The sequence below is a fragment of the Bubalus kerabau genome, chromosome 1 (genome assembly GCF_029407905.1).
Source record: "Bubalus kerabau isolate K-KA32 ecotype Philippines breed swamp buffalo chromosome 1, PCC_UOA_SB_1v2, whole genome shotgun sequence".
Taxonomy (NCBI): Eukaryota; Metazoa; Chordata; class Mammalia; order Artiodactyla; family Bovidae; genus Bubalus; species Bubalus kerabau.
This window is the reverse complement of record NC_073624.1, coordinates 181,381,470-181,409,350: the sequence shown is the minus strand read 5'-3', so window position 1 is coordinate 181,409,350 and position 27,881 is coordinate 181,381,470. Positions and strand designations below refer to the sequence as shown.

Sequence of the window (27,881 nt, the reverse complement as noted above, 5' to 3'; positions counted from 1 at the left end):
TCCCCGCGCCGCCGCTGCCGCTGCCGCACCTGCCACCATGTCGCCGCCGCCGGGTCATGTCTGACTCTCTCTGGATCGCGCTTTCCAATTTTTCGATGCCCTCCTTCCCTGGCGGCAGTATGTTCCGCCGGACCAAGAGGTAGACCCCCGATCCCTCAGACCCTGACCCGGCCCTTCCCCCAAAGCCGCCCTCCTGCTGCTGCTGCTGCAGGGCGGGGCCCGGGATGCTGCACCCGGTCCAGCTGCGCCAGAGGTGCCCGCGCTGAGCCTTCCTGCCGGGGTTGGGGCTAAATGGGGGGCAGTGTGGGCTGAGACTCGGGGGGACTGCACGCTAGAAAGGATCGCCGCGGGGGGAGGGGGCTGCGCCTGGTGGGGGATTGCGGCGCCTTTGTCTGCTGGTGCTGCGGGCTCCCGCAGCCGGAGGGCGAAAGTAGGGGAAGAAGGGGAGGGTGGGGGGCTTAGCACCCTCAGAACAATGGCCCCAGCCTGGCCTCCCCCCACCGCCATGCCGCGTGCTCTGGCCGCGCAAATATGCTCAGTCACTGCTCTGGGCGGGGGGTGAAGGGAGTGGAGGGGCTGAAGGGTCCCTCTTTGGAAGCTGGGATCCTGAGGTGCAGAATGAAAGGGGGGGGCTTTTATTATAGCCCAGCCGCCCCTCCCAAAGAACACAGCCTCATATGAAAAATAGTGACACACAGAGTCACGCAGGACATGATGTCACACACACACACACACAACAGCCCTAGTGTCCCAGATACACCCGGGAGTCCAGCGAGTTCCCAGCCATACAGTGGCCATAGGTCAGAGGCACGCACAGACACACAGGGACACTTCCAGAATCACACAGACAAGTAAGTCTGCAGGCGCAGTGCAGCGTACACCCAGGAAGATGTCACTTGTGTGGTGATACACACACACCCGACTGTGCCATCTGAGATGCACAGAGACACATATGTGGCAATGACATCTGTGCAATGTCACAGTATACACTATCACCTAAGCATGTCACATGCTGTGTCACACAGATGACAGAATGACCCAGAGAGTCAGAGACACACACAGTACCACAGGTTTTCACACATTTTCATCTGTGTCACACACGGTGGCATGCTCAGACGTGCCCAGTGTCACAGGGTGTTAAACTCACACACATAGAGAGGTGTAGATCATCTATATGATGCATCACACACATACAGATGCCATACGTGGACACACATGGTGAATACCACACTCGGACACAAGGACAGTGTCTCATACAGACTCCAACTGCTACACAAAAGTATAGACACAGCAGAAATCATGCATGAGGTACACTATCTAGTCATGGAAAAGTGGCTAGACAGACTGTGTCAGACAGACACACAAAGCCACAGGTCACGTCACACAAGATAAACTCAAAGACTGTCACACATGATGTCACACTCGAGTGGTCCCAGTGCTGAACTCACAATACCTGATGCCAAGCCTGGATCCACACAGCAAATGTCATGCAAAGACCCAAAGACACATAGACACGAGAATCTCCATTGGTATCACGTGGACATGACTATGACCCCATACATGGTCACATGTGATCCATCCACACCAGGAGGCTTGCACCAACACATCACATATGCATCCTCTCCCATACACAGTCCTCCATTGCCTCCTCCTCTGAGCAGTCCTTTGGGGGCACATTCGAGCACCCACTCGGTTGGGAGACAGGTAGGAGGGATCTGAGATGGGAAGGTGATGGGTTGAACCCTCAAACTCACTGGGCTACGGCCGGGTCCGGCTCCCTGCCTCGCCTTCCCCGCAGCTGCCGCACCAGTAACCGGAAAAGCCTCATCCTGACCAGCACTTCGCCCACGCTGCCGCGACCCCACTCCCCCCTGCCAGGACACCTGGGTAAGACAGGTGATGGGTTTGCGGGCCAGACTAGTGGAGGCGGGGCCGTAGGAGAGGAGTGTGTCCATGCCACAGGAGGCGTGGTCCAGAGTCTGGACACAGAGGACCTTGATTGGACAAGGGGCGGGGCCATCCTTGTGTGGGCTCGGCGGTTCCGCAAAGGGACGGGCATTTGTGTGCGGAGGCCCAGGAGGAGCTTGTTTGGAAAGGGGATGGGGCAGAAAGGAGAGCCATCCTTAAGGGGCGGGGCTCCCCAGAAAAAGGCGGGATCGACCCGAGGAGGGGCTGGGCTGACTTGGTAGCCAAAACATTTTGGGGGGAGGGGCCACAGCTAAGGTAAGTGGCCCACTCATACACGGGTGAGATTAGACTAAGGAGGAGACAAGCTGCTGTTTGGAACCCGCTTTGAGGATCAGGAGGTCTGATGGGGTTGCCTCCCACGCCAGGCCTGAAATCCCCCTCTTTCTGCCACAGGTAGCAGCCCCCTGGACAGCCCCCGCAACTTCTCCCCCAACACCCCAGCCCATTTCTCCTTTGCCTCTTCCCGAAGGTGAGTCCCTCTCCCCAGGGCCCCCAAACCCTGGCCATACCCTCCCCAGCCACCGTCTGGGCCACCATCTGTTCCCCTCATCACTGCATCTGAGTCAGAGCCTGAGGGACCGGCAGAGTGGCCCCAAAGTCCTGGCGGGAACTGGCGCCCAGCATTAGGGGCGGGACCACAAGAAGGCGAGGCCAGTCGCCTGTTCAGAATGGGGAAGGGGCGGGGCTTCCATTGCCGCGGAGCGAAAGCGCTTGCGCTTTGGTCCCGGGGTCTTGGTCTCCCAAGCCTGGCTCTCCAGACCAGGCGTTCCCATAGTAACAGGACAGGGTAGCAGGGATGAAGTGCGCAAGCTCAGACTGCTTGCTACCCATCGAAAGACTAGGTCCATGATGTGGGGGAGGGCGCCTAGGGCTATTTCCCCCGAAGACCCAAGAGGAGGAATATCAGATTTCCCTCCGGAGGTTCTGTGGGTTTCTGGAGTGTCCCTGAGATGAATTTTCTGAGGAGCCTTGGCAAAATCGGGGGAGAAAGAGAGAATCTTTGATTTTGAGGGGGAAACGTCTAGGATTCACCAGGGTGTTTTGCGGATCTCTTTTTCATCGAAATTTATTCATTCTAAAAACGTCTGAACAGCTACTGTGTTCTGGGAACTGGGGTATGGGGTGAACCGTATCCCTTCTGTATCCTTGGAGTTGAGTTTGGGCAAGCAACACAGATCACTGCAAAGGCTGGTGACAGTTTTGGTGGGGGGGAGTCACAGGAGACTGGGGGGACAGAGGATGCTCCTCTGGGAGGGTGGGGGTTCCCCCTCGACCATGGAATTCAGCTGAGGGCAATGGGGAGTCAGAAAATATTGGACCGGATGTGGTCACCTACATGGAGAGTGAGCTGAGCCAGGACACTGCCTGAGGAGAGGAGTCCAGTGCATGGGAGTGTGTGTCCCTGTGAAGGTGTAATCTGTGCGCTGATGTGGATGTGTGTGTGTTTGTGAGGTCATGAATACGTGAGGCAGCCCACGCCTGCACATGGATCCATGGGTGTGAGAGTGAACGTGTGTGACTGTGTGCTGGTAGGGTTGTAAATGTGTGTGTGAATAGCTGAGGAAACATGTACCTCCATGCGTGACTGCATGTGAATGTGTAATTTGTGTGGGAGTGTGAATGGGTGTGTAGCCCTGTGAGAATTTGAATGTGTGACTGAGTGCGAGAGGGTGTCTTCAGTGTATGTCATGTTAATGTGACAGACTAGAGTGTGTGGGGGAGTGTGTGTCTGTATATGTCAGAGTGTGAGTACCAGGTCTCTCTGTTTGTGTCTTTGTAAGTGTAGGTCTCATTTTGCATGTGTGATTGTGTGTTAGCCTGGAACCGTAATATTTGGGTCCACAAATGGGACAGTGAGGGGCTGCCCTGGTGGTTCAGATGGTAAAAAATCTGCCTGCGATGCAGGAGACCCAGATTCAATCCCTGGGTCTGGAATATCCCCTGGAGAAGAGAATGGCAGCCCACTCCAGTGTTCTTGCTCAGAGAATCCCATGGACAGAGGAGCCTGGCGGGCTACAGCCCATGGGGCTGCAAACAGTTGGACACAACTGAAGCGACTTAGTGCGCACACACACACACACACATACACAACCTAGTGAATGCCTGTGAGTATCTATGCTGAAGAGTCACGTGGTGTGAATGTGTGTGACTTTCAGTGTGTGAACTCAACCATACTAGTAACAGGATTAGATATGGCCAGAAGAGTGATTGTGTCTATGGGATCCCGTGCCAGTGTGTAGGTGCTTATGAGGAAGGGAAGTTTCTTCTCTGAAAAGACTCAAATGATCTTCCTCTGAGAATTTTCTCGGAGGGAATCCTCTAGGGGTCATCTTTTGGGGTCCCTCTGGGATGACTTCCTTGAGTGGACTTTTTACTCTGGGGGCTTGTTTGGCTTGAGGATGAGGGTCATGGGAAGGAGCAGAGGAGACTGATCTTTGCTCCAGGTCCCGGGTGCCTGGCTGGTAGATTTCTTCTTTACCTCCTTAACCCTGAGGGCCTTCAGGGATCTCAGAGCATAAATGTATCCTCCCACCCCCCAACCCTGGCCATGGTCAGAGGCTTCTCTCACACCTTGAGGAGTGGGGGGACTGATGGGGCCTGGCAGCCTCTGAGAAAGTTGGCTGGTTTCCAGGGCGGATGGACGCCGTTGGTCTCTGGCTTCACTCCCTTCATCTGGCTATGGCACCAACACACCCAGCTCCACTGTCTCGGTGAGTGTGGCAGGCGGGGCCAGTGGGTGGGAGCCGCAGGGGGCCTACTGGACTGGCTTTAGTAGGAGCTTTGGGTTTCTCTAGTTCTCCAAAGGTGTCACCTGTCCATCTTTTCATGTTCCAAGTCTCTTCCAAGTTCCTGTTCTCCACCTTCAATATATCTTTTTGGGGATCCTACTTACTGTGGACTCAGTTTACAGATAAATGACATTAAGGCTCACGTGTTAAGCCACTTGCCCAAGTGTCTGCAGCTGGCTAGGGCCAGGCCACATCCTTCACCTGGAACCATTTGCTCACCCACCGCAATACGCAAAGTCTGTCTCTCCGTCTGCCTCCTTTCAGACCTGTCTCTCTGGTTCGCTTGTCCATACATTGGTATGATGCTCAGTAGACATTTATCACATGACTTTCATGTGGCAGGTGGGGCTCTACAAGCTGGACCAGGGCCCAAGGATTCACAGAGCCCTCATGGGAGGAGTCAGATATGTAAGAAGGCATTCACAACTTGGGGTGCCGGAGTTGTCAGAGCTGTGATGAGGGTAGCATAAGGCAAGGTGATGATAGCAGACGGGAGGCACCTGACTAAGCTGGAGGGAGGGTCAAGGAAGCTTTCCTGGAAGAGGTGGCATTGAAGCCAAGACAAAGGATCAGCAGGGGGTTGGCAGATGGAAGAAGGGAGGGAAGAGTGTTCCAGGAAGAGGGAACAGCATGTGCAAACTCTTAGCGGCAACAGAGAACTTCACACATTGGGAAAGGTGAAAATAGCCTGTGTGGCTGGAGCTTTGGGTTGGAAGTGGCAGAATGGAGGTGACGCAGGCAGCAACACTCACGCTGTAGCTTCTTGGCCAGGGTGGCAAGGTGGATTTTATCCTAAATGTGGTGGGAAGCCAGAGAAAGGTTTTTTTGTTTTAGATGAAAATTTTAGTCTGAACAATTAATATTTGAAATTATGATTCTGAATGTCAAATATTGGGCTTCCCCGGTGGCTTGGCAATAAAGAATCTGCCTGCAATGTTGGAGATGCAGGCTCCATCCCTGGGACAGGAAGATCCCCTGGAGGAGGGCACAGCAACCCACTCCAGTATTCTTGCCTGGAGAATCCCAAGGACAGAGGAGCCAGGTGGGCTACAGTCCATAGGGTCACAAAGAGTCAGACATGACTGAAGTGACCTAGCACACAGGCACACATGTCATAGATTATGTGCACTGAGGAGATTATTTTAATAGGTAATGATGGGATGGGGAGTTTTAAGCAGGAAAGTGAGTGATGTCATGTGGAAAAAGATTATTCTGCCAGCAGAATCAGGTGGCTGTCCTTGTGTTTCTCCACTGATGTCTGGGTCTGTCATTGCCCCAACTGCATGCCATGCCCGGACCAGGGACTAAGCAGAACCAAGTTCCTGCTCTGGAGGAGCAGAAAGTAATAACAAATAAGTCATAAGATGTACAGTAGTAAGCCAGGAGACAAGAAGTCAGCAAGAAGCGAGTTGGGGAAACGAGAGAGAATGATGGGTGTGGTCAGAGGAGGATGCCTAAAATGTGACTTTAAAGCAAAGACTTGGAGGAGTGATCCATAGTAGATGTGGGAGAAACAGAGGGAGCAGTCAGTGCAAAGGCCTGGAAGCAGGACTGTGCCTGGCTTGTTCAAAGACCATCAAGGAGGCCTGTGCAGTTGGAGCAGAGCAGGTTGGGTGTGTGTGTCGGGGGGTGGGGGGGGGGGCGGCGAGAGTGGGAGGAGGTGGTGGCAGACAGGGTTAGATCTTGAAAAGACCTTGTGGGCTATGGAGAGGACTTAGACATTCACCAGGAGTAAGGTGGGAGCCCTGGAGAGTTCTGAACAGAAGAGGCGTCTGTGACTTGACTTGGGTTTTCACAGGCTATCTCGGGCCACACTCATGTCTGTGTCCCTGCTCCCCTGTCTGTCGCCAGGAATCCCAAGCTGGGCCTTGGGATCCAAGGATCATAAGCCAGGTCCAGATTCTGGCCTTGCTCAGTGGCCCGCCAGCCGCGGGAGCCCCAGGCCAGGGTCCCGAGCTGTGGGGGGACCTGACCCCGGCCCTGCCCCTCCCCCCAGTCTTCCTGCTCCTCCCAGGAGCGTCTGCACCAGCTGCCCTACCAGCCCACCGTGGATGAGCTCCATTTCCTCTCCAAACACTTCGGCAGCACCGAGAGCATCACAGACGAGGATGGCGGCCGCCGCTCCCCTGCAGTGCGGCCTCGCTCGCGGAGCCTCAGGTGGGTCTGCCTCCCCCTCCATGAACAACCTGGTGGGTCTGGGGGCTGGTGCCTTGCGAGACCCTCGTCTGCAGTTTGGGAGGGAAGGGGCTGGACGCAATGGGCTTCTCTCTCCGCAGTCCCGGGCGATCCCCCTCCTCCTACGACAACGAAATCGTGATGATGAACCACGTCTACAAGGAGAGGTTCCCGAAGGTGAGGCGGGGCCGGGGGCGGCCGCAGGGAAGCGGGGCGGCCGGAGCCCTCGCTCACCTTAGCTCCGCGCGCCCCCTGGTGGCCGGCGTCGCGGTGTGCAGGCTCTTGGCAGAAACAACCTCCGGGCCGAGCCCCGCGCGGGCATCCCCGCCTTGCCTCCCTCCCTCTCGCAGGCCACCGCGCAGATGGAAGAGAAGCTGCGCGACTTCGCCCGCGCCTACGAACCTGACAGCGTGCTGCCGCTGGCCGACGGCGTTCTCAGCTTCATCCACCACCAGATCATCGAGCTGGCTCGAGACTGCTTGACCAAGTCCCGAGATGGCCTCATTACCACCGTCTACTTCTACGAACTGCAGGAAAACCTGGAGAAGCTGCTGCAGGACGTGAGTACCCCGAGGGGCCAACCCCACCTCGGGCTCTGAACCCCCAAAACTGGCCCAATGTCCCTATCCTTTCCTTCACGCCACATCCATTCAGGGGGCGCCTAACATGTGCCAAGTGGCTGGTGTGGAGCCGAAGACTGAAGAGTGGAGGAGAAAGACTAGATCCCGACTCTAGATCTGATGGAGGAAGTAGGAATCATTTTTTTCCCCACAAAATTCACCTTTCGCCTTTATCAAAATCACTATATTGTTATACCAAGATTTTCACAATATCACATGGTGATATTGACAGTACTATTAATAATTTAAGTTTCTTGAAACTTCTCTGGCGGTCCAGTGGTTAAGACTCCGCTTCCAATGCAGGGGACACAGGTTCTATCCCTGGTCGGGGAATTAAGACCTCACAGGCAGCGTGGCTTGGCCAAACAAAGTTTCTTTCATTTTTTTCCCCACTGTTTTAATTAATGTTTATTGATGTATAGTTGATTTCAGGTGTACGGCAAGTTGAATCTGTTATACATAGACATATATACACTCTTAGATTCTTTTCCCATATAGGTCATTACAGAGTATTGAGTAGAGTTCCCTGTGCTATACAGTAGGTTCTTATTAGTTATCTGTTTTATATACGGGGTTTTCCTGGTGGCACTGGTGGTAAAGAACCTGCTTGCCAATGCAACAGACATAGAGACTTGAGTTCTGTCCCTGGGTTGGGAGGATCCCATGGAGAAGAGCATGGCAACCCATTCCAACATTCTTGGCTGGAGAATCCCATGGACAGAGGATCCTGGTGGGCTACAGTTCACAGGGTTGCAGAGAGTTGGACACGACTAAAGTGACTTAGCGTACAGAAAGCACATCAGTACCAGTCTCCCAGTTTATCCCTACCCCACCCCCAGGAAGCAGGAATTTAACTTCGCTCACCTCTGTCAGGTCTCTACTCAAATGCTGCCTTCTTGGGTGACATTACGACTGAGAGTAGGATGAAGCAGGTGATTTTTTTTTTCCTCCTTTAGAACATTAATGATTGAACAAATTGAAAAGAAAATATGTTAAAACTTAATGTTAATGTATGGCAAAACCAATACAATATTGTAAAGTAATTAGCCTCCAATTAAAATAAATAAATTTATATTTAAAAAAACTTAATGTTAAGTTAAAATATTTTATAATTAAACCAAAGTTTTCTATAATTTTACTTCCCTGGTTTTAATGGAAACAAACTAATCAATAGTGTTTTTATTAAAACCATTAATCATTTGAAAAACAAAAACACATAAAGATTGCCCCACTTGTTTTTTTGTTGTTTTTTTTTTTGCTATACCACACAGCTTGGGAGTTCTTAGCTCCCCCACCAGGGATTGAACCTGGGCCCACCGGGGAAGTCCCTACACTTTTTCTTTTGATTCAGTTTCCAGTATGGCTTGGCTTAGCCCTCTGGGATCCTGTCCTTATTTAAATTTTACTGAGACTTCCCTGGCAGTCCGGGGGTTAGAACTCGGCGCTTTCACTGCTGGAACCCAGCAGGTTTCAATCGCTGGTTGTAGTATTGACTTTGATGGGCATGATAGAGAAATTAATATATGGCCTGTTCGATAGAAAACAAGAACATGCGAGCAGAGTAATAGCGATTGAGGGTCCTAGCAGTAGGTAGGGCGCAATTTTGAATTGGAGGGGGTCAGGGCAAGCCTCCATGAGGAGTTGATAGCTGAGCAGAGACTCAAAATAGGAGAAGTCGGGAGCCATGGAGAGATCCGAGGAGAGAGGATGCTAGGCAGAGGAATTTTTAACTTGGCCTGGATTGTAGAATTGCTTTGAAGATAGATTGAATGACTGAACATTTTAGGACCATGTTTGCTATAACAACAATAATGATGATTTCTACCATGTGGCCTGAGTTTTCTCACCTGTACAATGGGACAGTAGCAGCAGAATTGTCCTTTCCTGTGGGGATGGAAGAGGAGCCTGGCCAGGAAAGGCGCCTGTGAACCCCACTCGCACTGTGCCCACATCCCAGGCCTATGAGCGTTCCGAGAGCTTAGAGGTGGCCTTCGTCACTCAGCTGGTGAAGAAGCTGCTTATTATCATCTCACGTCCAGCCAGGCTGCTGGAATGCCTGGTGAGGGGGCTGGGCATGGGCAGGGGAGGAGGTGCTGGAGGTGGGGGGCTGGCTAGGGCCCCTTGGAGGTCACCCCGAACTCACCCTGCCTTGCCTTAGGAATTCAACCCCGAGGAGTTCTACCACTTGCTGGAGGCGGCTGAGGGCCATGCTAAGGAGGGCCACCTTGTCAAGACAGACATCCCCCGCTACATCATCCGCCAGCTGGGCCTCACCCGTGACCCCTTTCCAGGTGCTGACTGCTCGGTGCTGGGGACTCTGGGTGGGCTGACTGGGACCCAGGCCTTGACTCACTCCCATTCCCCTCCTAGATGTGGTGCACCTGGAGGAGCAAGACAGTGGCGGTTCTAACACACCCGAGCAGGACGACCTTTCTGAGGTGAGGCCCGGAGGCGTGGGCAACGAGCTGGTCCGGCCCTACTGGTCGGGGCTCACCGCCTGGCTCTTGGTCCTCAGGCTGAGCAAATGTCTTGGTCCCCGCTCTGAGCCTCAGTTTCCCCACCTGTAAAATGGGTTAATAATAGCTCTTCCTCCACAGGCAGTTTTCTTTTCATGATTAAATACACAAAACATAAAATTTATGTTTAATTTTTTAAACATACACTTAAGTTTAAAATGAACAATTTGTTGTTATTTACTGCATTGTGAGGCCATTTCCACCATCTAGCCCCTAAACATTTTCATCATACCAAAAGGAGACCTTGTACCCATGAAGTAGTTTCTCTCCGTCCCCTCCCTCCCCCACAGCCCCTGGCAACCACTGATCTGCTTTCCAGATCTTTCCGTCTCTATGGAGACTGGGTCTGGATATTTGCTGGGTCTGGAGATTTCATATAAATGGAATTATTCACTCTGTGGCCTTTGGTGGCTGGCATAATGTTTTCAAGGCTTCCCCATGTTATGGCATGAATCTGTGCTTCGTTCCTTTTCGTGGCTGAATAGTATGTGCCACATTTTGTTTATCCATTGTTCGCTGATGCGCCTTTAGGCTGTTCACATCTTCTAGCTATTGTGTGAATAGTGCTGCTGTGAATATTTGTGTACAAGTATCTGTTTGAACAACTGTCTCAGTTCTTTTAGGTATCTACCTGGGAGTGGAATTTCTGGGTCACATGGTAACTCTATATTTAATTTCTTGAAGAAATCTGTATGGACTTTTGAATGGGTTAAGTGTCTCTGTGTGCTAACAACTCACACAAAAAATTACTTAATTCTACCCACAGGCCAACCACACTTTGGTAGATGTTCCCCATGTCTGGTGGAGGTTACCCACCATAATGGCCATACATGTGTTTTCTCTGAGCTGCCTAGTGTTTTCAAAAGTGTGAAACAAAATATAGAAATCAGAAGATTAAAGGTAAAATCTGGGTTTGTGCCTTTTTAAAAAGAATCAAAAGTTCTAACAAGACTGTGATGGAACCAGCTGGCATTGAATGAGGGCTGGCCTATGATACGGGGTTACCTACACCCCAGTCACCCATGACTCTCACCTGGTATGCCTGGTCCCTGAAAGCATTTGGGTTTGTGTCCTTTGTTTCAGATTATGTCTATGAATTCACATACACACACACACACATCTGTCCTGTATTTTAAAAAATCTCATTATACCATTATATGCCATTTAATTTTTTGAATAGGTAATGGAATGACATCACTCAAAAGTCTAAAACTCTAAAAAGGTATTTATCTTTAATTGTTGTTTGTAGGATCCTTTGTAATTCCATTCAATCAAACTTGTTAATTGAGTGATTCAAATCTTCCATCTTCCTATTCATTTTTCTTTTTTTGCCAGATTGATTTGATAGTTTCTGAGAGAGATGTGTTAAGTTTGTCTTGAGTAATTTCTCTTTGTAGTTCTGCCAACGTTTCTGTCAAACTTTTTTGGGCTACGTTCTAAGGAACATAGAAGTTCAATATTTTTAAACCTCATAGATCTTTTTGTGAACTGTTAATGTAATAAATCTCTTGTCCCTATGAAAAATAAAAATTATTTTCAAAAATGGTATACAGCAAAAAATCTTATACACACTCTTGTCCCCCGTACCCATATTACCTCAAATATAATTATATTTTGCCCCTCTTTTTACATAAAACCATACAGTACATATTGTTCCTTGTTTTTCCCCCCATTTAATAAAATACTTTGGAGAACTTTCTGAATAAGTGTACAGAAATATTTTTCATTAAAAAAAGAAAAAAAAAAAACAAAACAGTGGTAAAGGACTTCCCTGGCAGTCCAGTGGTTAAGACTCTGTTTCCACTGCAGGGAGCATGGGTTCAGTCCCTGGTTCAGGAACTAAGATCCTGTGTGCCACATGGTATGGCCAAAAACAAACAAACAACCACAACATAGTAATACAATATTCCTTTATATTATATCCCCTCGTATTTTATTTAACCAATTTCCTATGTATGGGTTCTTTCCAATCTTGTAATGAGTAAGAAAATATGTGTCTGTCTTTTGTTTTTACAAAAGTTTATTCTTAAATGTACAATAGGCTCCAAGGCAACACTTCATTCTAGCTATAGGTGGCAATAGATTTTATAGCAGGGAATCCAGATGTTTAAACAGGAATGGCGCTAAGGGTCATCGTTGCCTCAGGCACAAGGAACAGCTTACTTTTCGCCAGATTTCTTAGTTCCACCAGTGGCCAGGGGGCCTTTCCTTGTGGCCTTTGCTTTTAGCTCCTCAAGTTTCTTCTGCTCCTCCTTCTGCTTCTGCTTGAATGCCTTATCTTCCTCGTCCATCTCCTTGGCTTGCTTCTTGGGCTGCTTATTCTTGCCACTTTTGCGGCCTGACATGGCACCTGCCGCCCCTTCCCCAGGCCCTGCCACCGGAAGCGGAGCTCCCCGTTCCAGCCCCTGTGCCTCTGTCTGTCATTTTTCACATGTGAAAGCATATCTATAGCATGAATTCAAAAGTGCAAAAAAACTTTTTTAAAATGAAAATTGCTGAATTAAAGGAAGCATACATTTGTAATTCTGATATATACCAAGTACCTTTAATTGAGACTGTACCAATTTATACTCCCAACAGCAAGGTATAGAAGTATCTGTTTCTGCACAGCTTTGCCCACAGAATGTGCCAGGCTTTTGGATTTTTTTTTCTGCCAATCTACTGTGTGAAAAATGGTATCTTAGAGTAGTTTTAGCTTGCCTATCTGTCATTATTTGTGATGTTCAACATTTTTTTCACATGGTTAACAGCTCTAAGTCTAGTTTACATATCTTGCGTATTTTTTCTCTTCAGTTGTTAATGTTATTGTTGATTTCTGGGAGCTCTTTATATATTAGGATGATTAGCCATTTTGTAGGTTTCTTTCCTAATTAAGAGAAGTTTGTTATATGACTTCACTGTCAGCCAGTCTTGGGTTTAAGTTCTGACTTTGTTACTCCCTCACTGTGGCACTTGGATGAAGGACTCATTCACCAACTTTGTGCCTCAACTTCCCCATGTGTTAAGTGGAATACCAAGAGTCTCAGTCTCATGATGATGATGATGATGATGATGGTGTCCTGGTCTCCATCTTTCCTCTGCAGGGCCGCAGCACCAAGGCTAAGAAACCGCCTGGAGAGAATGACTTTGAGACCATAAAGCTCATAAGCAATGGTGCCTACGGGTGAGCCACCCGGGGCTCTGGCGGGGGGAGGGTGGCGGAGGCCGGGTGTCTCGGAGGTGACGGCCGGTCCTCGCTCTCTCCCCCTGCAGCGCCGTCTACCTGGTGCGGCACCGGGAAACAAGGCAGCGCTTCGCGATGAAGAAGATCAACAAGCAGAACCTGATCCTGCGCAACCAAATCCAGCAGGCCTTCGTGGAGCGCGACATCCTCACGTTTGCCGAGAACCCCTTTGTGGTCGGGATGTTCTGCTCGTTCGAGACCCGGCGCCACCTCTGCATGGTCATGGAATATGTGGAAGGTGTGGGCGCCTGCAGGGCTGTGGGGAAGATGAGGGGATGGCCGCTAGGGGTAGCCTGCCCAAACCCCAGTCACCATGTTGACTATCCACCTGTGTGTTTAGTTTATCCACCCATTTATTCATCCAACCATTGTTCAAACATTCCATCTGTTTATTTCTACCCAGTCATCTATTGATTTATGTTTTCTTTTTTTTTTTTTTTTTTATTTATTTCTTTGTGGCAGGGCTGGTTCTGCGTTGCTGAGTGTGGGTTTTCTCTAGTGGTAGCGAGCAGGGACTACTCTAGTTGCCGTGTATGGGCTTCTCCCTGGGGTGGCTTCTCTTGTTGCGGGTACAGACTCTAGAGCACTTAGGCTCAGCAGTTATGGCACACCAGCTTAGTTGCTCTGCGGCATGTGGGATCTTCCCTGCAGGGATCAAACGTGCATCCCCTGCGTTGGCAGGCGAATTTTTAACCACTGGACCACCAGGGAAGCCTGATTTATCTGTTTTAATTTCTCTCAGTATGGGTACATCCATTCCATTATCCATCCAGCTATCCTCCTTCCTTTCATCTATTCATTTGCTAATCCTTCCACTTTTCTATCCATATATCTACATGCCATCTCTCCATCTATCCATCCGATTACCCATCTATTTGTCCATCTGTGTATCTGTTTATCCATTACATCTGTATTTATTTTATTCAAGTGTAGTTGATGTACAATATTATATTACATTTATTTTTAAAGATTTATCTATTTTTTACTGTGCTGGTCTTCGTTGCTGTGGGCTTTCTCTGGTTGGGGCAAGTGGGGACTACTCTTCATTGCAGTGCTTTGGCTCCTCATTGCAGGGCCTCTTCTCTGGAGCATGGGCTGTAGGCACTAGGGCTTCAGTACTGGCATTTGGGCTTCGGTAGTTTCAGCTTGAGGTCTCTAGAGTGCTGACTCAGTAGTTGTGGAACACCAGCTTAGTTGCCCCATGGCATGTGGGATTTTCCCAGACCAGGGATTGAACCCGTGTCCCCTGCATTGGCAGGCAGACTCCTAATCACTGGACTACCAGGGAAGCCCCCGCATCTATTAAAAAAAAGTAATAGACTTCCTTTTTTAGAGCAGTTTTAGGTTTATAGAAAAACTGACTGGAAAGCTCAGAGAGTTCCCAGGTATTCACTCCCCTCCTGCTCTATTTCCTCTGCTATTCACATCTTGTGATACATTGGTTACAATTGATGAACACATACTGTACATTATTATTAACTAAATTATATTAGGGTTCACTGTGTTGTACATCTGTTTTGCATCCATCCCTCTTTTTCTATATCTAGGCATTCATTCATCCATCTGTTTATTCACCTGCCTATTTAACATCCATCTATCCACCACCATCTATTTACCTATTTATTAATCTGTCATCCATCCATCCCTCTTTCCATCCATCTATTTACTATTCTTATTTGTATTCATTCATCCAAACCTCCACTCTAGCAGCTATCTCATTTTATCTAGTTAGCAGTCTAACTCCATCTGCTTATTCACAATTAATCCATCAGTTTATCCATCCCTTTACCATCCATCCAAACATCCAATCACCAATACATGTTTTTCATCTGTTTATCTAACCATCCCAAATATTAATCCATCCATCTTCCAAACACAGAAGCACTACGATTACACACATGATCTCACAGGGCTACAGCTGTGCCACCTCCAAGTCTTAATTGACCGTTAAGTCACTCAACAGATGTCCCTTCATCATCTCCTTCATGTCACATGCTTTGCTGGTGACACAGTGGAGACCTGGACAGATACACCTTTCCCTCACAGAGGGAATAAACCTACAATAAAACATACAATAAAACTGTATACAATAAACAAGAAAAAGAAGCTAAAAAAGAAAAAGGTTGTTTCATATAGTGAGGATGGCAACAAGGGACAGAGAGCTCAAGGAGGCCATGGACACTCTGTTTTCTGCATAATGTGTGTAGGGATTATCTGGGGTTATGGCCAGATTCAGATTCCTGGGGCCACCCTGAGAAAGTTGCTGTGGGCTTTCTGACACTGAGATAAATCTAGCTTCAGGGAAAATTAGGAAAAAGAGAAATTTGTCAACTTGTGGTTAAAAAAAGAAAACTTCAAGAATGGCTTTATCTAGGTGCTCAAATTATGTTATTAGTACTCTCTCCATCTCTTGGGTCTATTCTCCCACGTGTGGACGTCCCAGTAAACAGGGCTTGATAGGGAATTCCCTGATCGTCCATGATTAGGACTCCACACTTCTACTGCAAGCGGCATGGGCTCTGTCCCTGCTGGGGGAACTAAGATCTCACAAGCCACATGGCATGGCCAAAAATAAATAAAATGAAACAGTGATATAGTGAGGTTACCATCCAACAGATCCCAGCTTACATCCTATGAGCTTAGCAATCTTTGTGAAAAAAGAAGGAAAAGTCATTAACCAAACTTGGGTTACATGCTGACCCAGTAGCTAAACCTGGAAGGAAATCTGACCCGTGTGAGAAAAAGGAGAAATGGAAGCTGAGGGAGACTAAAATATGAATGCTGCTGACAGTAAATCTGGTGGGGCAAAGTAATTTATATTTTAAAACCTCAGACCCTCAAGGTTCAGACTCCAGACCAGGGTCCATTCTCCCAGACTGTTTATAAGCGGGCAGCCTCAGTCCCAACCAAACTTTACCTCCACCATCAACTCCCTGCCTGACCCAACCTCTCTCTGAGGTTGGGTGTAAACCAATCCCTTCCTGTGTAAAATCAACTGATTGTGCTGACTTTGGAGCATGGCTAAGAAAACAAGAGAAGCCTGGCAGAGGGCACTCCCAGCGGAAGCTGGGAGAGGGAGGGCCCTCTCTGAGCCTCAGTTTTCCTTAGCTGTGAAATGGGGGCCGTGTAAGAAGAGAACTTGGTGCTATGCTGCCTGCTGAGTGCTCAGCTCTGGGCCAGGGTTGCCTCCCTCTTCACATGCATCCATTCCTTCACCCCCAGGGGGGGACTGCGCCACCCTGCTGAAGAACATTGGGGCACTGCCTGTGGAGATGGCCCGCATGTACTTTGCTGAGACAGTGCTGGCGCTGGAGTACTTGCATAACTACGGCATCGTGCACCGCGACCTCAAGCCTGACAAGTGAGCCTTGATCTTCGTCATCACTCCTTCCCTGTCCCTCGGGGGTCGGGGGAGCCCTGGCACAGAAGGGCCAGGAGTGAGAAGGACCATCCTCACCTCTAAGACCCCAGTTTGCTTCTGCAGCCTCCTTATCACCTCCATGGGGCACATCAAGCTCACGGATTTTGGCCTCTCAAAGATGGGGCTCATGAGCCTCACCACCAACCTCTATGAAGGCCACATTGAGAAGGACGCCCGGGAGTTCCTGGACAAACAGGTGTGTGTGCGGGAGTGGGGGTCACCACGGGTGGAGTGACCCGGCAGGACTGTGTGGGCCCTGGGCCTGGCATGGGGGGGGCACTGCTCCCCCAGGAGGCCCCTCCTGTGGCCAGGGCATGGGCTGACCACCTGCCCCCAGGTGTGTGGGACCCCAGAGTACATCGCACCCGAGGTCATCCTGCGTCAGGGATACGGCAAGCCGGTGGACTGGTGGGCCATGGGCATCATTCTCTACGAGTTCCTGGTGGGCTGTGTGCCCTTCTTTGGAGACACTCCCGAAGAGCTCTTTGGACAGGTCATCAGTGGTGCGTGCCTCCGCGGTGGGCAGGCAGGGGGGCATGGAAACGAGGGAGGGCCCAAGGCCTCATGGACCTAAAAGCGAACCCCACCCTACACCTTGCTCTGCAGACGACATCCTGTGGCCTGAAGGGGAGGAGGCCCTACCCACGGATGCCCAGCACCTGATATCCAGCCTCCTGCAGACTAATCCCTTGATCCGTCTAGGTGCAGGTAGGGGGGGGTCTGCTGTGCAGAGAATATGATTTGAGGCAGGGGTGGGTGGGTAGTGGTGTCTTGTCCATAGCAGGGCTTCCAGCGCTGTGTCCCTGGGCGGGAAAATGGGTGAGCTGGACTGCTGGGCTACTGGGCTAGCCTGAAGTGTTAGCTGTGCAGTCGTGTCCGACTCTTTGTGACTCCATGGACTGTAGCCCATAAGGCTCCTCTGTTCATGGAATTCTCCAGGCAAGAATACTGGAGTGGGCAGCCATGCCCTTCTCCAGGAGATCTTCTCGATCCAGGGATTGAACCTGGGTCTCCTGCATTGCAGGCAGATTCTTTGCAGTCTGAGTCACCAGTGAAGCCTGGGCTAGCCATAGCTGTCGCTTAAATTCCTTCCCTGATCCAGCCCACTCCTTCCTCCCCAGGCGGTGCCTTTGAGGTGAAGCAGCACAGTTTCTTTCGAGACCTGGATTGGACAGGATTGCTGAGGCAGAAGGCCGAGTTCATCCCCCATCTGGAGTCCGAAGATGATACCAGCTACTTCGACAGTGAGCAGGGACAGCGGGTGGAATCCTTTGAGGGGGCCCTTGGGTATGGCCTGGGCTGGAACCCAGTTGGGTAGGAGACTAGCCCGCTAGAACAGAGAAGAGGGCTGAGGTCGTGCCAGGGGCGTGACTTGGCAGAGGGGCGGGGCTCAGAGAAGAAAGGAGGTTGGGGTAGGGGTGGAGCCTGGACCGGAGTAAATTCTAAAATTGGGAGTGAGCCTGGGTTACCGGGCGGTGCTAGGACCCAGAACAGCCAAGGGCCTGGGCTGGTGGAGGCGGAGCCAGGGTGGAGAGCACCATAGGTGGAGTCTGGGGGTGTGGCTTTATGGAGGCGGGGCTACATGTAGCCTTGGAGAAAGTGGGACTGGGACTCAGCGTGGGGGCGGGGTCTGAATCAGTTACTAGTAAGGAGAAGGGGTGTGCGTGGCCAGGCTTGTAGGACCTAGACCTGACTTTCGCGGGAGTGTGATTTGAGGAGTGGACGTGCCCGCGGTCACTATCCACACCTCCACCCCAGCCCGCTCAGACAGGTATCACCACGTGAACTCCTACGATGAGGATGACACCACCGAGGAGGAGCCTGTGGAGATCCGTCAGTTCTCCTCCTGCTCCCCGCGCTTCAGCAAGGTGGGCCAAATTGGGGGGTAGGGATGGGGTGAGTCCGGGGGAGGGCGGGGCAGGTGTTGAGGGAGGGAATGGAGGTGGGCTTGAAGTGGGCAGGGGCTCAGGAGGCTGTGGGGAGCAGGCACACAGACCTAAGGTCTCAGACTAGAGAATTTACAGAGGGAGTGAGGATCTGCATGATGAGGCTAGTGGCAGAGAGGGTGGGGTGGGGGGAAGCAGCATAGTCTTGGAAGTGGCCTTTGGCATTAAAGTGAGTGAAGTCGTTCAGTCGTGTCCGACTCTTTGCGACCCCATGGACTCTAGCCTTCCAGATTCCTTCGCCCATGGGATTTTCCAGGCAAGAATACTGGAGTGGGTTCCTTCTCTAGGAGATCTTCCCGATCTCCTGGTCTCCATTGTAGGCAGACGCTTTACTGTCTGAACTACCAGGGAAGATGCCTTCGGCATTGAGTGGAATCTAATGGGAACCTGAACAGTATGGAAATGACCAACAGGAGAAGCGGCTAATCTGGACCGGGCGGGGTCAGGACCTGGGAATGGAGAGATTGAGCAGTGAGGGCGGAGCTAGGCTGTGGCGAGGCTGGGCACTATTTCATTTTGAGGAACAGCATGTAGCGGGGGTCACAAAGAATCGGACACGACTGAGCGCACACATACAATGTAGGGGGGTGCACGACCTAGCTTGGGAGAGGGTACGCATAACTGGATGAGACTTGGAGAGGTGAAATTCTTTAGGGCTTGGGCAGGGCAGGATCTAGAATATGTCAGAGCCTCATTTCGTGGGGTGGGGCCAGAACTGAAGAATTGTGGGTGGTCGGGATCGGTCCAGAAATGGGCAGGACCCAGCTTTACTATGATGGAGCTTAGTTTGGCAGGCTCCAGTAGCGAGGTAGAGAATGAGATGGTTGGTTGGCATCATCGACTCAATGAACATGAGTCTGAGCAAACTCCAGGAGACAGTGAAGGACAGGGAAGCCTAGCGTGCTGCAGTCCATGGGGTCGCAAATACTTGGACACGACTGAGCGACTGAACAACAGTAGCGGGAAGTTTACTGGTTCAGGAGGGAAGGCAGAACCTGGGGGTTGGACTTCCCTCCACTACCACTTGCAGGTGTATAGCAGTATGGAGCAGCTGTCGCAGCACGAGCCCAAGACCCCCGTGGCGGCAGCGGGGACCAGCAAGAGGGAGCCGACCGCCAAGGGCCCAGAGGAGAAGGTGACCAGCAAGCGGGAGGGCCTGGGTGGCCTGACCCTGCGCGAGAAGACCTGGAGAGGGGGCTCCCCGGAGATGTGAGCAACGGCAGAGCTGGGTTTGGGGGCGGGGCCCAAAGGGGAGTAACTCCTCTGACAACGCCCCCTTTGCGCAGCAAGCGCTTCTCGGCATCTGAGGCCAGCTTCTTGGAGGGGGAGGCCAGTCCCCCGTTGGGCGCCCGCCGCCGTTTCTCGGCGCTGCTGGAGCCCAGCCGCTTCAGCACCCCGCAAGAGGAAGAGGATGAGGCTCGGCTGCGCAGGCCTCCCCGGCCCAGCTCCGACCCCCCAGGCTCGCTGGATGCGCGGGCCGCCAAAGAGATACCTCCAGGGGATGGCACCCCCAGCACCGAGGACTCGGAGGCTAGTAAGTGCCCCCTCCTGCTGCCTTCCCCAATTCCCCAGGGGCCATATATGAGCGTTCAATAAGCCTGGTTACTGCTTATGCAAGTTCTCCTGTACTGTTCACACTCCAACCTGAGATTCTCATCAACATGAGAAAGACCCCTATTCCATGCTCAATCAGTCAACAAATGTGTTTAAGCACTTCTCTGTGTCAGGAGCTGTTCCAGATGTATAGGGTATCTGCTCTTATGAAATTCACAATCCAGCAAGGGAGAGAAGTGGGAAGAGCATTGCATGTTGAGGGAACACCATTTAAGAGGGCTATGCCCTTGGACTGACCCCCTAACCCACCTGCTGTGTTGCAGCTGACCGCCCAGGCGACCTCTGCCCACCCTCTAAGGATGGGGACCCATCAGGCCCCAGAGCCACCAATGACCTGGTTCTGCGCCGAGCGCGGCACCAGCAGCTATCAGGCGATCCCGCGGTAGAGAAGCGGCCTTCTCGAACTGGGGGCAAAGTCATCAAGTCAGCCTCGGCCACTGCCTTGTCTGTCATGATCCCTGCAGGTGATGCTGGGTCCAACCTGGCAGGGGATGGGCTGCCCCCATTGGTGCGTTTTCCCGGTCCACCATGATTTGCTCTGGGATGGGCCAATGAGAGCCCTGGGACTTGCACTTGGGAGGAGGGAGGAGCAGACACAGGGAAAGCTGTGTCAGTCCGCCCTGATCTCTGACCATGGGTCTGTGTCTGCAGTGGACCCACATGGGAGCTCACCTTTGGCTAGCCCCATGTCCCCGCGATCTCTCTCCTCCAACCCATCCTCACGGGACTCCTCACCCAGCCGGGACTACTCTCCGGCTGTCAGTGGACTTCGCTCCCCCATCACCATCCAACGCTCGGGCAAGAAGTATGGCTTCACACTGCGTGCCATCCGCGTCTACATGGGTGACTCAGATGTCTACAGTGTACACCACATTGTCTGGGTGAGCAGTCATGGATGAGCCTGTATTCTACGGTGGGGAGAGAGAGTTCCACACCTCCCCGCCCCCCACCCCCACCCCGCCCCGCCCCGCTCCAAGGGATGAGGGACAGCTCAAACTCTGGAACTAGGCAGCCTGAATGAGACTCCTCTGTGACACCTCCTCACCCCGTCACTTTCCTCTCTGACTCTCAGTTTCTTCATTTGTAAATTGGCAAGAATGATAGTTGTTTCGCTTGGTGTTATAATTAAATACTGTGCCTACAGAGTTAGGTGTCTGGAACAGAAGCTTAGGGAGACTTCCTTGTTACCAATCCTGTTAATCCTGCCCCTGTGGGGTGCCCTGTCCCCAGCACGTGGAGGACGGGGGCCCAGCCCAGGAGGCAGGGCTCTGTGCCGGGGACCTCATCACCCACGTGAACGGGGAGCCGGTGCATGGCATGGTACATCCTGAGGTCGTTGAGCTGATCCTTAAGGTGAGTCTATGGGGAAAAAGCGAACTGTCGGGGGAGTGGAAAGGAGTGAAGGGTGAGGGAGGTCCCGGGGAGCTGGAGTTGCCAGAACAGCCTCCAGCAGAGAACTTTCCCCCTTTCTAACTCCAGAGTGGCAATAAAGTGGCCGTTACCACAACGCCCTTCGAAAACACCTCCATCCGTATCGGTCCTGCACGGCGCAGCAGCTACAAGGCCAAAATGGCTCGGAGGAACAAGAGGCCCTCTGCCAAGGAGGGTCAGGAGAGGTAGGTGGGGCCAAGTGCAGTGGGCGGGGCTATAAACAGCAGGCCCTCTGGAGCATTCCAGTTTTTGAGCAATGGCCAGGGCTTTTGTGGGATAGGTATAGGAGAGGACAGGAGAAGGCATATTCACAGGAATGGAAGTTGTGCACAGGAAAGGTGGCCAGGGCCACTGTACGTGTGTGCTAAGTCGCTTCAGTCGTGTCTGACTCTTTGGGACCCTATGGACTGTAGCCCGCCAGGCTCCTCTGTCCATGGGATTCTCCAGGCAAGAATACTGGAGTTGGTTGCCATGCCCTTCTCCAGGGGATCTTCCCGACCCAGGGATCGGGAAGACATAAGAGAACTCCAGTCTCACGCCTCCTGCATTGGCAGGCGGGTTCTTTACCACTCGCGCCACCTGGGGGCCACCGAGTGAAGAGCAATAATGAGAGGACAGAGAAGGAGGGGCTGAGAAAGTGGGAGGAGCTGGAAAAAGAAGATGTACCAAGCTCCAAAACTCTGGGAGTAGAGCAGAGCCAGCGGATACGGACCAAGAGGGTACCATCCAAGAGATGACCCTGTTTTGCTGGATGCATTTAAGAGACTGGGAGGGGCCAGGAGAAGAGACTTCTACCTGGGAGGAGCATACCAGGCCAGTAGAAATAATTTCTTCCCTTACAAATAATGCAGAGTTAGGAGAGGTGGGTGGAGCCAGGAGAGTTTTCTGTTTTAATCAGCGGGGTTTGGCCTGGACAAAGAGTCAGTGGGGATTGGAGTGAGATGCGTCAGGCTGAGGCCAGTGAAATTCTTCCTGCCCTGATAGGTGGGTTTAGCTGTAGAGGGAGGGGCTAGAAAGGTGGACGGGGCCAGAATAGGTTGGTTCTGTTTGGAAGAATGTTTCTAGCTTGCACTGTGTGTGGTCAAAAAGCAATGGGTAGGCCAGGTGGGAGGAGCCAAGTGGGACAGCGATAAGAGAAGTTCTCCAGCCTCCAACAGTGTTGTTTTTGAAGAGGGAGGGTCCAGATTGGGTGGGTGGTTCCAGGAGGTGGCTTGAGGCCCTGAAGTGGGAAGAGCAGGCAGCTCTAGAGTCTGGTCCAGGGAAACTGGTTCCCTCCTTGTCCTCCAGCAAGAAGCGCAGCTCCCTCTTCCGCAAGATCACGAAGCAGTCGAACCTGCTGCACACTAGCCGCTCGCTGTCGTCGTTGAACCGCTCGCTGTCGTCCAGCGACAGCTTGCCCGGCTCTCCCACGCACGGCCTGCCGGCGCGCTCGCCCACCCACAGCTACCGCTCCACGCCCGACTCCGCCTACCTAGGTAGACCCTGCACCTGCGCGGGGCGGGCGGCATGTGCGGGCAGGGCAGTGCCCTGGCGGCGCCAACCCAGTTCTTTGCCCTCTCTCGCCCGCCCACAGGCGCCTCGTCCCAGAGTAGCTCGCCCGCCTCGAGCACGCCCAACTCGCCGGCGTCGTCAGCGTCGCACCACATCCGGCCCAGTACGCTTCACGGCCTGTCGCCGAAGCTGCACCGCCAGTACCGCTCTGCGCGCTGCAAGTCGGCAGGCAACATCCCGCTGTCGCCGCTGGCGCACACGCCGTCCCCGACACAGGCGTCGCCGCCGCCGCTGCCGGGCCACACGGTGGGCAGCTCGCACACCACGCAGAGCTTCCCGGCCAAGTTGCACTCGTCGCCGCCGGTGGTGCGCCCGCGCCCGAAGAGTGCCGAGCCCCCGCGCTCACCGCTCCTCAAACGGGTGCAGTCGGCGGAGAAGTTGGGAGCCTCTCTGGGCGCCGACAAGAAGGGCGCACTGCGCAAACACAGCCTCGAGGTGGGCCACCCGGATTTCCGCAAGGACTTCCACGGCGAGCTAGCGCTGCATAGCCTCGCAGAGTCGGACGGCGAGACGCCCCCTATCGAGGGTCCAGGCGCGCCCCGGCAGGTCGCCGTCCGCCGCCTGGGCCGCCAGGAGTCGCCCCTGAGCCTAGGCGCGGACTCGCTGCTGCCCGAGGGCGCCCCCAGGCCGCTGGCATCAAGTAAGGAGAAAGAGTCCCCGGGTGGCGCCGAGGCCTGCACCCCGCCCCGCGCGACGACCCCTGGGGGTCGGACCCTGGAGCGGGACGCCAGCGGCGCGCGACACCAGAGCGTGCAGACCGAGGACGGTACGGGCGGGACGGCCAGGCCCGTGGCCAAGTCCGCGCTGAGCCCGGTGCAGGAACACGAGACCGGCCGGCGCAGCAGCTCGGGCGAAGCAGGCACGCCCCCCGTGCCCATTGTCGTAGAGCCCGTACGGCCTGGGGCGAAAGCCGAGGTGTCTCAGCCCCCGAGTGTGCATACCCCGAGTGCGGACTCCAAGGCATTGCCCGAATCTGCACCCCTGGCGCCTCCCCAACCTGAGGCCCTCCGGGGCCGGGAGCGCTGGGTGCTGGAGGTGGTGGAGGAGCGGACCACGCTGAGCGGGCCTCGTTCCAAACCTGCCTCTCCCAAGCTCTCCCCAGACCCCCAGACCCCCTCCCAAGCCCCAACAAAAAATGTGCCCAGCAGTGCCGGGCCCCCAGCCCCACCTGCTTCGCTGCCGGGCCCGACCACCAAGCCTGAGGTGGGGCCAACCTCTCGGTGCCCTGCTGAAGCTGTGCCCTCAGTAGGCCCGACCAAAAAAGGGGCGCCCTGCCCCATGCCCCCAGGCCCATAGCAGTGGGAGCCGCTGGCCCAGTGCTGTACAGCCGCCTGTATACATATGTACACATATAAATAAAGTGCGCCCGGCTGTGTGAGCTTTCTGGAGCTCGCCCCTCCTCCCCTAGCAAGGCAGGACATCCTGTTTCCACCCCCTTGCCTGTGTGCTTGTTAAGGGGTGAAACTTCCTCCAGTCCTAGTTACCATAAAGAGGGGAGGTAGGTCTTGGGTGGACCCTTGCTTGGGGTCCTATTCTGCATCCCACCTATGTGGGTCAGCTGCCCCCAGACCCTGAGCAAGCTGCAATGGTGTTCAGAGTCCCAGTGCCCAGCTGAAGAAAGATGAACAGTCTCATTTACCAGTTTCTTTTTATTACTCAGCAATTCTAAGTAAGGTGATATGATTCCCATTGTACAGATGAGTCACAGATTAAGGCACATGATTAAGGCCAAACAAATAGGAAAGGACAAAATAGATTCAAACTCAAGTCCACAGTCCTGCTGGGCTTCCTAGAGAGAAGGCCCTGCTCTTCTTTTCACAGGGCTCCCAGGCCTTCACCAGAGGCTTGAAGGCCTTCCAGAGCATCTGGGCACACAGAGTGCCCCCACCCCGGTGCTCCTCTCTTTGGTTCCGATTCATGTCACCCACACAGGCCCAGGGCCCTTTTGGGGTTACACACCACTTGGAATGGTCTTCTGTGGCATTGAAGGCTGGCCCAGCTGGCCCAGGGAAAGCTGTCTGAGTCACGTCAAATACATGCTGGGCCCCAGAGCAGTTGGAGGGCAGGATACCGGAAGATCTTTGCCAGAATTGGACCTGCAGGGTACTGCCAAGGGCTTCCGCCAGCCAGCCAGAGTACAGGTCTGCAGAAGATGGAAAGAGGGCATGGACAGGGTCAGGATCAATGCTAGGGATTCCCTAGTCACTTCCCCTCTCTGAGCTGTTTCCTCAGTTGTCAATTCCTGGCGATCTGGAGGATTATAACATTAAGAGTAATAGCCCTTACTAAATGCTTTATATCACTTTGCACACAGCAGCCCTTTCAAGCAGATACCATTACTATTCCCATTTTTCAGACAGGTAAGTTGAGACCCTGATTAAATCATGTATCACACAGCCAGAAACCAATACTTAAACACAGGTATGTTGGTTGTTTACCTCGCATGTGATTATGACTCTGATGTGTCCCAATCCCTACCCATGACCTGCCCATAGCCATGGACACACCAGACAGTCCCTCTGCAGAGCAACCTCAGGCCTCACCATCTCCAAAGTTTCCAAATTTGGCAAAGCTCTGGAATGTGGCTCCTTTCTTTGATGTGAGTGTCACACTGCTGTTCCACGGTCCCTGGCGAACGTGATGGCCCTTGATTACCTCCTCCAGGTAGGGGAATTTCTGGGCGAAGTCCCCTTCCAGCCTGTGGTCATATACGAGTGGGTAGGTATAGGTCAGCTGTTTGCCTGGAGGGCAAGGGGAGAAGAAAATGAGGGACCGTTCTAAGATTCTGATCTGGGACTCAGGGACTCACCCTGTCTCCCTGTCTTTACTCACTGATATCCAGGAACTGGGTGAGAGGAAAAGATACACAGATCAGGGTCTGCCCATATTTTTGGGCACCAGGAGGCCAGCTGTACGCAGCAGAGGAGGCACGTGGAGGGAAGTTCGGAACGCTGTGGATCAACCAGAAGCCCCCTTCTTGGTCCAGGAGCAGAACACCTGAACCAAAAATTGGAGTTGATGGGGGGAGGGGACTGCTTGAGATGTCGCAACAAGCACATGTGCAACCAGGAACACTCAGTCTGTAGGGGGCCCGGACTGCAGGACCAGCGGGCAGTGGGCAATGAGTGTCAGAACCACTGCTGAGCTCAGCTTCCACAGCCATCAGTTCTTATAGTTCAGAAGAAGGACCACGTTGATTTAAGATAGGGAAACAGATATCCAGGGCCTGCCAGAGCAGCTCACCCTCAGCCACTGGTAGGTCAGGAATCAGCTGAAGAAGACACATGGGGAAACCAGAACCCTCCCCCAGCCCCCAGTGTGGCCTCACCCTTCGTGTGCCCACGACTGGAAGAGTCCTTAGACTCGCTGGATTTAGGCGGTTGGTCATTGTAGAGCACAAAGGCGAGCTGGGGAAGATGGACAGGGGCAACGTGAAGGTTCCCTGAGGTCAGGCCCACCCTAGAGTCCCACCCCAGGTTCGGCTGGAGGCGTCATCACCTGGCTGTTGTTGTTTCGGTACAGCGGCAGCAGGCTGCGGCCCACGGCGCCGGTGGTGCTATTGATGAACCCCACGCCGTCGCTCCAGTCCTCTGAGTGTTCGTCAAAGTACTTGTACCGCAGCCCGTTCTGCGTCGCATCTCCCGACTCTGTGTGGGCCGGCAGCTTGTAAACGACGAACCTATAGGTTGGGGGACAGACAGAATGGAGGAAGACGGGAAGGAACCTGTTTTCTCCTAGGAGTGCAGCAAGCCCCAGTGCGGCTCTGAGAACAGTGGGCGCCCGCGCACTCACCAGTCCACAGGCTGCCCCGAGTCCCCGTAGCAGGTCAGGGTTCCTACAGGGACCCAGAGCAGCGCGGTTAACAGCAGCGAGCTCAGCGTGGCCATAGAGCTGGGGTCTAGAAATCTGTGTCAAGAGGGCGAGGCGCGGGGTCACGAGCTGGGACAGGCCCGGCCCCTGGTGACTTTCACTTCCCCAAATCCGCCTGGGAACCCTACCCCAGACATCAAGAGGATGGAGACCCCGCCCGCGAGGTGAGAAGCAGAGATTTAAAAAGGCAGTCCAGGATCCTCCCAGGGGCTGGACTTTCTTTCCGGCCGTCACACCCATCTGAGTCCGCCCCCGCCCCACCTGAGCCCGCCCCGGATCCGGCTAGCCTGGGCCCTCCTCCTGCTTCCGGCCGACTAGTCCCTGATAGGCTCCACCCTCTGGCTCGGCCCAGACACGCCCTCTCAAGGCCAAGCAGTTCCCAGTGCCCGCCTCCGACTCTGCTCCTGGCCAACCACAGCTCACGTCCTTCGGCTAGGCCCTGCCTCCGTCTCTTTCAAATTCAGGCTGGGTGTGTTTAGTCTCTCGGTCGTGTCCGATTGTTTGAGACTCCGTGGACTGTAGTCCGCCAGGCTCCTCTGTCCATGGGAATTCTCCAGGCAAGAATACTGGAGTGGGTTGCCATGTCTTCCTCCAGGGATGGAACCCAAGGATTGAACCCAGGTTTCCCGCATTGCAGGCGAATTCTTTACCATCTGAGCCACCAGGGAAGCCCCATTACCGGCTAATCCCAATGAACACTCTTACTTAACGGTGCACTTTCCCCGGTTTATCCGTCAGAGGCAATTTTGGACTTTAT

The 27,881-nt window shown here is 53.1% G+C and overlaps 3 protein-coding genes across 4 annotated transcripts; 1 reads left to right on the top strand and 2 right to left on the bottom strand.

The window, feature by feature from the left end:
- Positions 1–56: 56 nt before the first annotated feature.
- On the top strand, positions 57–24,636 carry MAST1 (microtubule associated serine/threonine kinase 1). Its single transcript, XM_055543355.1, has 26 exons — positions 57–139; positions 1,799–1,887; positions 2,362–2,437; positions 4,601–4,679; positions 6,754–6,914; positions 7,034–7,109; positions 7,283–7,492; positions 9,510–9,611; positions 9,711–9,843; positions 9,923–9,990; positions 13,152–13,231; positions 13,321–13,529; positions 16,514–16,652; positions 16,776–16,908; positions 17,050–17,215; positions 17,319–17,420; positions 17,834–17,956; positions 18,471–18,580; positions 19,689–19,867; positions 19,945–20,192; positions 20,536–20,736; positions 20,924–21,153; positions 21,503–21,625; positions 21,752–21,888; positions 22,991–23,178; positions 23,277–24,636. The coding sequence occupies exons 1-26, from the start codon at positions 57–59 to the stop codon at positions 24,548–24,550; spliced, it is 4,719 nt and encodes a 1,572-aa protein (XP_055399330.1). The 3' UTR covers positions 24,551–24,636.
- On the bottom strand, positions 12,107–12,413 carry LOC129625273 (translation machinery-associated protein 7-like). The gene has a single exon (XM_055543389.1). The coding sequence runs from the start codon at positions 12,411–12,413 to the stop codon at positions 12,228–12,230; it is 186 nt and encodes a 61-aa protein (XP_055399364.1). The 3' UTR covers positions 12,107–12,227.
- A 251-nt stretch (positions 24,637–24,887) lies between the features above and the next one.
- Positions 24,888–27,369, bottom strand: DNASE2 (deoxyribonuclease 2, lysosomal). 2 transcript variants are annotated; one of them, XM_055543366.1, is made up of 7 exons: positions 27,253–27,369; positions 27,047–27,160; positions 26,753–26,933; positions 26,583–26,661; positions 26,087–26,251; positions 25,798–25,995; positions 24,888–25,397 (listed from the first exon to the last, which is right to left on the bottom strand). In XM_055543366.1, the coding sequence occupies exons 2-7, from the start codon at positions 27,139–27,141 to the stop codon at positions 25,018–25,020; spliced, it is 1,098 nt and encodes a 365-aa protein (XP_055399341.1). In that variant the 5' UTR covers positions 27,142–27,160; positions 27,253–27,369; the 3' UTR covers positions 24,888–25,017. The 2 variants fall into 2 exon arrangements, with proteins under 2 accessions (XP_055399341.1, XP_055399336.1); XM_055543361.1 differs by having other exon boundaries at positions 27,047–27,363.
- Positions 27,370–27,881: the final 512 nt, after the last annotated feature.